The sequence below is a fragment of the Trachurus trachurus genome (genome assembly GCF_905171665.1).
Source record: "Trachurus trachurus genome assembly, chromosome: 7".
NCBI classification, from domain to species: domain Eukaryota; kingdom Metazoa; phylum Chordata; class Actinopteri; order Carangiformes; family Carangidae; genus Trachurus; species Trachurus trachurus.
In genome coordinates, this window is record NC_139901.1 from 13885878 (window position 1) to 13894799 (window position 8922).

General features: G+C 43.0%; 1 protein-coding gene across 2 annotated transcripts; it reads left to right on the top strand.

The window, feature by feature from the left end:
* The first annotated feature begins 50 nt into the window (after positions 1-50).
* Positions 51-7644, top strand: LOC310988797 (dnaJ homolog subfamily C member 16-like). 2 transcript variants are annotated; one of them, XM_083975551.1, is made up of 15 exons: positions 51-210; positions 646-830; positions 912-978; positions 1808-2132; positions 2232-2416; positions 2536-2640; positions 3369-3527; positions 3618-3748; positions 4035-4218; positions 4410-4589; positions 4679-4755; positions 4931-5011; positions 5093-5179; positions 6357-6524; positions 6614-7644. In XM_083975551.1, exons 2-15 carry the CDS (start codon positions 655-657, stop codon positions 7059-7061), a joined length of 2373 nt encoding a protein of 790 aa, XP_083831677.1. In that variant the 5' UTR covers positions 51-210; positions 646-654; the 3' UTR covers positions 7062-7644. The 2 variants fall into 2 exon arrangements, with proteins under 2 accessions (XP_083831677.1, XP_083831678.1); XM_083975552.1 differs by lacking the exon at positions 51-210 and adding an exon at positions 464-561.
* The last annotated feature ends 1278 nt before the right edge of the window (positions 7645-8922 follow it).

Below are 8922 nucleotides of genomic sequence, written 5' to 3' on the forward strand. Positions count from 1 at the left end.
CACCCCCTTCCCTCCCTCCCCGCTCCTCCGCCTCCTCTGATGCCTCGGCAGGTTGACAGCTCCGCTCCGGAGGAACTAGCGGGATGATGATGATGAACACACCCTTCGCTTATCGTTGTCTTTTCGCATCAGCGTTAACCGAGGAGACGAGGAGCGTCGAAACCTTCCCCAAATATGTGGCGTAGTACCGGTTGACCGCATCTGCTGGAGGTGACTGGGAACTGTAGAGCTGTTTTTGGTTGAGGCAGCTAAACCACCGTAGACAGACACGCACCTATCCCTAATGTAAAAAAAGAAAAGAAAAAAGGAGGCAAAAAAAAAAAAATCAGCAGCGTGAACGTGATTTATCCGCCGGGAGTACCGTTAATGTCACAGCTCAGTATCATGTCTAACCCCGGCTGTTGCTGTGTTAGTTAGCCGACATGTATCACCTAGCCTGCCTAGCTTCAGGTTAGCATGCTATAATGTAATTCTCAGCATCTTTAGCGAAACGGTTGTCTCCATCATTTTGCATCACGACAAGGGAAACGAAACGTCAGTATGGCTGAAAAGGCGATTTAAGTGAGATTCAAACCCGCTGCGTTAGCTCAGTGATGATACTTGGATGCATATACTTAAAATTATATTTTCCATGGTGTGTTTAAGGTAACTGTGATGGCAGGGTCAAAGATGTCAGTGCTGCTGGCGGCTGTGTTGGTCCTCTCGGTGCTGCTGACAGGAGCGACCCTGGCCGGGGGGCCGGAGATGGACCCGTACAAGATCCTCGGAGTCACCAGGAGTGCGAGCCAGGCTGAGATCAAGAAGGTCTACAAGCGTCTGGCCAAAGAGTGGTAACTACTGCTCACTGACCTGCTCATACCAAACCACACTCACCTCCTCCTCGGAAACTAACAGGTGTCCCCCTCCTCCAGGCATCCTGACAAAAACAAAAACCCAGGGGCTGAGGACATGTTCATCAAGATCACCAAGTCTTACGAGGTCAGTCCCATGTCAGAAGTTGAACCAGCTGCTGTATAACCTGTGGTACATGTGTGTGTAAGCAATGATAAAAGCCACAAAACATCTTGTATGCATGACTCGAGGATTGAGTCATGTTAATGTCTAACAACAACAAAAGTAATGTTAATCTTTATTTATAAATACATATAATTGTTTTTGTAACAAAGTTATGGAGGCCACAGGCTCAGCTCACTGCAGTGTAAGAAAACACATGAAGACACAACTGTGCTACAAATTCAGAAAACAGTTTTAGCAATTTGACAAACATGTGCTCTGCAAAAACTCACAACACAAGGGAAGTGATTCAGCCAGGGGACAGAAAAATGTAACAGACCTCAGGCTGTTTGTTTGGTTTTATTGTAATGTCAACATTGCGTGATTCAGATTCAACTATGTGCTGTACAATAATAGAGAAATTTACAGACAGAGAAGGTGAGGAATTAAAACACATCATAAAACAAAAGTGGGTTACATGAAAATGTTGATTATCTATATAACATAGGAGAGCAAAACACACAAATTAGACATAACTTATTGAACTAGAGCTTCACAAATTTATCACGTTTTTTTTGTTGATAAAAGTAAGATGTGTCACAACAATGTTGTGCGTCGTCAGCACCATACGTGTTGTAACGGGCATAAAGTTTTAGTTTTAGTAATGGAGTGATGTGTCCATGGCTTAATGATGGTAAGTATTGATGCAGCAGTGTTTTACGCCCCCCCCCCCAAGATATATATATATAAAAAAAATGAAATAAAAGATTTCTTGTTTAATTAATAAGTGACTTGTTTTGCCCAACATCTATAGATCTTATCCAATGAGGACAAACGTGCCAACTATGACCGCTATGGGCAGACTGATGACACCCAGCCGTATGGCAGTGGTCGCTACGGTAATCGCCAAGACAACTTCTACTTCGACGAGTCCTTCTTTAACTTTCCCTTCAACAGTAAAACCCACAGAGATTTCGCCGACAGCAAGTACACGCTGCACTTTAACCAGTATGTCAACGACGTGGTGCCCGACAGCTACAGAAGGCCGTACCTGATCAAGATCACCTCCGACTGGTGCTTCAGCTGCATCCACATCGAGCCCGTCTGGAAGGAGGTGGTGCAGGAGATGGAGACTCTAGGTGGGGGATGAGCAAGCCTTTATTATCCCCAAATCCCTCACTCAATATTAGATTTCACAGTGAGTTGAAAAGATTAATGGAGATATCCCGTCTTCGCAGGTGTTGGAATTGGCGTGGTGGATGTTGGCTACGAGAGGCGATTAGCCAATCACCTGGGAGCTCATCGCACACCGTCAATACTCGGAGTCATCAATGGCAAAGTGACGTTTTTCCATTACGCTGTGGCGAAAGAGCATCTGAGGCAGTTTGTAGAGGACCTCCTCCCTCAGAGGCTGGTGGAGCGGGTAAATAATAAACAGACATTGATTATGCTGCAGCTTCTTACAGGACAGAGGATGTTGTTATTGTGCAGCTCTTACACGGCAAAATGAGTGACACTGTTTCCATTTACTTTAAATTTCAGGTCACAGACAAGAACGACTTGCAGTTCTTGAACAGCTGGCACGAGCTCAATAAGCCGCACGTTCTGCTGTTTGACCAAGTGCCTGTAGTTCCTCTGCTGTACAAAGTAGGCTCCCGTCTTCCTCCAGTGTTTTTTCTTTTAAAATCTCTTTTTAATTGAGAATAATATTCACATGTCACAGCATCACTTCATCTCTTATACATTTGTTTATCATCTTTCTTTATCGTTGAAAAAAAAAAAAGCACATGGCCAGTTAGAAAAACAGTGAAAAAGCGACTGTACTTGCATAGTTCCCCTTCAGACACAAAATTGAAACTTATCCCTTGTGGTAAATTAAACTAATCATCTGTATACCACTAATAAATAGGAAAACAAGAAAAAAGCAATAATGATAATCATAATAAAGAAATTTGATAAAAGTCAAGAAATAAATGGGGAAAGAAAAATACATATTATTTATAAATCAAATCAACATCTCAGTGAATAACACTCATTTAAAAATAATTGTATCCCCCTTTCCTTCTTTTTCAGTCTAAGTCTAACCTGCACTACTCCTGCAAGGTTGTTACCTCTGCCAGGACGGGCACTGAAGTGTTAACATAGTTTCGGTTAAATTAACATTTATAACAGTCCATTGAACCGAGGCGTCACACATTCTTTACTCTCCATCATTCAAAGTCTGCCCTCTTTGGAGTCAAACCTTTCTTCTCTCTTTTCTCTTGAGTTTGTCTAGTGCCATTATTGTGGAAACGGTAGTCGTGTCCGTGAATTATACCAGTGGTGCCAGACAGTGAAGGCATCGCTCAAACAAACTTATCCCTTCATCTCTGCAGCTGACGGCCTTCGCTTATAAAGACTACCTGCAGTTTGGCTACGTGGACCAGGGCCTGTCAGAGACGGCCAACCTGCAGAAACAGTTCAATATCAACACGTACGCTCCGACCATGCTGGTCTTCAAGGAGAACACAGACAAGCCTGCTGACATCATACAGGTGAATCAACACAACATTAACGCATAGCCTAAGATGTTGACCTAGTACCACCTGGCTCCGTTCTCACTTGCTCCTGTCTGTTCTCTGCAGGCGAAAGGAATGAAAAAGCAAATTATTGACGAGTTCATGTTGAACAACAAGTTCCTGCTCGCACCGCGGCTCGTAAATCAGAAGCTGTTCGACGAGCTCTGTCCCGTCAAACAGTTCCACAGACGCAGGAAGTAAGACACAACAAAACAACATCCTCTTTAATTTAACATCTGTTTACACCTTATAAGTGAAATATGAAACTAAACTGACTTCATTTTGCTGTTTTTTTTTTTTTTTTAGATATTTTTATCTTAATATTTCATTTATTTTAGCTTTATATTATTCTTTTTTTTCCCACTTGTCTTGTGTCAGTGTAAATTGGAGAAACCAGGCACTTCTTATCTTACTGTATCGTATTGTATCCTACCTTATCTTATCGTATCGTATTGAAATGTTTCATATCCTATCTTGTCTTAGATACTGCGTCCTGCTGATCACACGGGATGAAGAGACCTTTACTTCAGGGAACCAGGCGTTTCTCTCCTTTGCCTCCACCAACATCAAGGAGGTGGTCAGGTTTGCCTACGTCTACCAGCGGCTCCAGCAACCGCTGTGTGACATCCTGATGCAGAACAAGGACAGCACGCAGTCGCCACCACAGGTACACCCACACACCTTTAACAGAGAGACAGCATTCACTATGAAAGTATTTATTTTATTATGCACCAAATTAAACAGGTGAAGTCCTTTCTTGTTAAGGTTCTAGGATTTGATGATATACTGATAACTCATGCATAAATCATCCTCGGACCGAGTGCGTGTTTGAAATTCTGTGTGTGTGTTGTGGTGCAGGTGGTGATCCTGGAGCGGCGTAACACTGCAGGTAAGGCCTTATTCAAACCAGTGACGGCCTGGAATGGCAGCGAAGACGACAAACAGCGTCTCCTGGACGAGCTGGAGCGTCTCCAGAAGGACCCGTCCATCCTCGTCCATGATGCCGTGCTGCCTGAGCTCAACAACGAGTTTGCCTCAGTAAGTTCTCTGTGAGCTCGAGAGAGAGGATACGATCAGTGATCCATACTTGGTGAATGGTCAATGAGCGTAGTTGTCTCACTCTGTAGATGTTTGTGATCCGATGGGTCTATGCGTCGTACGACTACCTCTCTGAAGTCATCGACGATATCCTGCACAATAACTGGTGAGTGGAAAACTATTTTACTGAAGCTTCAGTCAGTTCAGCTGCTCCATCAGAATTTAATGAGACATATTAAAATTTAACAAAGTTTAAATTAGCACTTTGTCTCTATCCATTATTGAGGATCCTGATGTAGAAATAAACTCGGTTTGCTTTGTTGCATGTTGGTGACCTGCAGGCGTGAGATGATGCCTCTTCTGTCGCTCATCTTCTCTGCCTTGTTCATCCTGTTTGGGACGGTGGTCATCCAGGCCTTCAGGTGGGTCACTCTCTGCACAGTGTCACCATAGAAACACAAAGAAATCGGTTCTCATTGCTGTTCACGTGATTTTGTTTCCAGTGACTCCAGTGAAGATAAACAGACGAAACCAAAGGCGAAGGATGGAACCAAAGCAGAGAACGGGTCACCGGGCGGCGGCACCTCCAGGTGACGACACACTTCATACATTATACATATTATACACTGACTCATCTTTGTGGTTTGCAGGCTCAGTTGATATTCCTGATTGAAAACTTACGTTTTTTATCACCCAATTTGCTGTGATTATGAGCGGTCAATCGCATTTGTTGTTCTTAAAGACACTGAATAAGAGTAGAATCAACACAAAAGAAATATATTTAAGTTAGATACTATTGTTTGAACATGGAGCGTCGCCAGTGAACTTCAGATTTCAACTGAAACATCAATCAAAACCATCAAAATTCAGCCATTCTTAAAGGTAGGGTTGGGGATCTTATTCTGTGGCATTTTTTTTACTGAATTGCTGGAAATCCTCTCCACACCCGATCGCAACCAAGTAATCTAATGCTTTTTCACAAAAATGAAAAAAGTCAGTCACCGGTAGAACGAACAAGCCTGGAAAAACACCATCCAATCATCTTTAACGCGACATTTTCGACGATTGGATCTTGACGTGTCAGTCAAGCTGCTGTTTCTGCGCTCTGGAGGCGTAGCTTCAGAGAGAAGTCTGAGGAAAGGGGCTTTGGACCTTTGTCTGTCTATTTTCAAAATGTGGCCTTGCTAGAACTGTTTTTCCAGGATCTCCAACCCTACCTTTAAATGGGCAAACCAATAATCGATCAACTCAATCAATTTTTCTCCCAGGATTCTTGGGAATAAGGTAAGTTTGTGGGTTTTGATTGTTTAGTCTATGAACTCTCATCCAACAGCATTAGAGCTGTGTAGCTCACAGGTTAGAGCTCAGCAACCAGGTGATGTAAACAAAGTGCTGCTGCGTTAATATTTTTAAACTTACTTTAAATATTTAACTTTTACAGCAAAGAATAACACCTTGGTTTTGAAAGCACAACATGAAATATGATATAATGGGATATCAATCAATTGAAATATTAATATTAAACAAGTTCAAGGCTTACCCTATAGATTTCAAAATAAAAGATGCTTCAGTAATAACAGTCACATCTGAGTGCTAGCCGTTAGCACAGATAGTTTAGTTTGTTTCTTAGTTTCTAGCACCTGATTCAAACTGTGGGTCAAAGGTCAGTATAACAAAACGTGTAAACCATGCATCAAAAAAACAAATCATGATATTTGGTTTTAAGATATTAGATTAAATAATGCTCTGTGTGTTTTGCCGGTGAAGACCTCCCAAGAAGAACTTTGTGGAGGTGACGGAGTTGACCGACATCACTTACCTGAGCAACCTGGTGAAGCTGAGACCTGGACACATGAACATCGTGCTGGTTCTGACCGACGCCTCCAAGAACATCCTCCTCAGCAAGTTTGCCAAAGAGGTGTACTCCTTCACAGGGTGAGCGAAACAAACGTCCCCTCCTGCAACAAATGACCCCTCAGTATGTTAATCAAACGCCATAATGTTGGTCCTTCTCTCTCTCCCAGGAGCCTGACGCTGCATTTCTCCTTCTTGAACATTGACAAGCACGGCGAGTGGATGAACACGCTGCTGGAGTTCGCCCAGGACGCCGTGCAGATCGACGCAGACGAGGACGACGCTGGAGGCCACAAGGTGGACTACACCGGCTACGTGCTGGCACTCAACGGCCATAAGAAATACCTCTGTCTGTTCAAGCCCGTCTACACCGGGGAGGATCTGGAGGGGAAGTCATCTGAGGACGAGTGGGGCAGCACGGGGGGCAGATCCAGGTCCAGCTCCCGTGACGACCACCCGCCGCGTAAATCCAACCGGTCGCGCAGCATCTCCACCCTGCAGATCCACCACAAACTGGACCGACTGGGGCTCTGGATGGAGAGGCTCATGGAGGGCACGTTGCCTCGCTACTACATCCCGTCCTGGCCTGGACTGGACAAGATCACCCCCTGTAAATAGACGGAGCCCAATTGGTCAGTCAGTCTGGAAGCACTGAAGCTGCGTCCACACAAATACGTTCCTATTTTAAAACAGGAGCTCGATCGGTCCAGACCAACACACCTGAAAACACACATACCTGAGCCGGTATAAAAAGGTAGATCATCTCTCTGCAGGGTTGTTGCAAAAAATAAAAAGCTGTAGAGTAAAAATACAGAAATGAACTGAACAGCAGCCGCAGCAAAGAGATCAGTGGTCAGTGACACTGTGACATCATCATGTTGTATCATCACAGGTAGTGAAGGCTGATCAGAGCCAATCAGGGGCCGTCGTAGGCTCCAACATCATCATCTAATTTAGTGAGCAACGGTTGTGGTTGTCCTGCATATCCCCAGAGTTTTCTAAAGAAACAAGTCCTGCAGCAGCGTCTCCAAAAGTCCAAAAGATTTCAGTGAAACCTGGTGGATGAAATGAATTTTAAAAGGAAACTGTAGCAGTGTGGACACAGCCTCAGTACCAGTCTACTGTCACAGAGAAATGGTTCCCCCTGCTGAAGTTAGGCTACGGCTGGCTTTTTTTTTTCTTTCTTTTTTCTTTTTTTGCACTTGAGATATTTATAGTTAAAGATGTCTTTAAAAAGTTGGGTCAATGTTACAAACTTGGCGTTAGTGGGACAGGTCCTTTAGTGAACCCCCTCCACCCATCGCATGCTGTTTGTTGCTGGTCTTATTTTATCCAGATGCTGCTGCAGCTTCGTGAACAGAAAACAGAATCACTGTGGCCACATGAGCTCCTCCTCTCTCCAAGACCATCATCACTGACTCTGAGGGAGGAGGGACAACTACTGTAAACTGTGAATAGAGATGCATGTCTCAGCACTAAATGTCTTTGCCTTTTTAATGCATCTCTGCTGCCCATATCTATTCTTATTTTATTAATTTGTTTTTGTTCTTATATCTCCTGAATGCTGACTCGCTTGCGCAATATAGGAAACTGCTGTAACGACATGGCCTTTGACCTGGAGCTCAGAGCTCCTCCGTGTTCTTCCTGATCGTACGAGTGCAGAAGAAGAAAATGAACGGTGGTTTAGTCATATGAAAACTGTCGGAGCTGTGGCTTATAAACGTTACTTCACTACAAACAAGAATACTTTAGCTCTTTTACAACCTCAGTTCGCCAGTAGCTTCATGTAGCAACCCTAACGAAGAGTCTGTCTGTTTCATGATCTGAATGTTTTCCACCATTGACTGATATGTCGTCATCATCATCATCATCATGTCGTCTTTGTTACGACAGTGGGGTCAAACTTAACGTCTGCTTGCTCGTTTTTGTCCACATCAAGTGGAAAAATGTTATTAATATTTATAATTTTGTTGGCGCTGTGTTCTGTAAATATTATACACAACCATGTTATCTATAGGACCTGTATTTTAAAGAGTATGTAACTTGAAAGATGAGGTGAATGTTTTACATGGATTTAACAAAATGCTGTTTTTTTCTTATAAATATTTTTATTTCACCAGGTATTGTTAAAAAAAAAAAAATCAAACAAACATCTGCTACATCAGATGTTTCATTTGGTCTCAACGGTGCATTTATCCTCTTGTTGGTTGTCATAAATGCTTTATGTTTATAAATTAAAATTATACAAAATTTGAATTGTTGCAGAGTTTTTTTTGTTGTGCAGCAGCTGATTCAGCAGAACACGTTGAATCTGGATCATCTCTCTTCTGTGTCAGTCAGGAGAGAAGAGGAATGACAGAGAAAATTAAGTAAATTAAATTTCTGTATCAGGTTCATCTGCTCAATTGCTTCTTTATGCAAATATTCAGGCTACAGCAGCAGCAACACTTTGCCTGGTCTGCAGTTGAACATACATTAT

Excerpts from the sequence above, each read along its gene's own strand:
- LOC310988797 (XM_083975551.1), top strand. The coding sequence starts at position 655 with ATGGCAGGGTCAAAGATGTCAGTGCTGCTGGCGGCTGTGTTGGTCCTC. Across the intron at positions 2,133-2,231 it reads GCAGGAGATGGAGACTCTAG|GTGTTGGAATTGGCGTGGTG; the intron begins GTGGGGGATGAG and ends CCGTCTTCGCAG. Across the intron at positions 4,219-4,409 it reads GCACGCAGTCGCCACCACAG|GTGGTGATCCTGGAGCGGCG; the intron begins GTACACCCACAC and ends GTTGTGGTGCAG.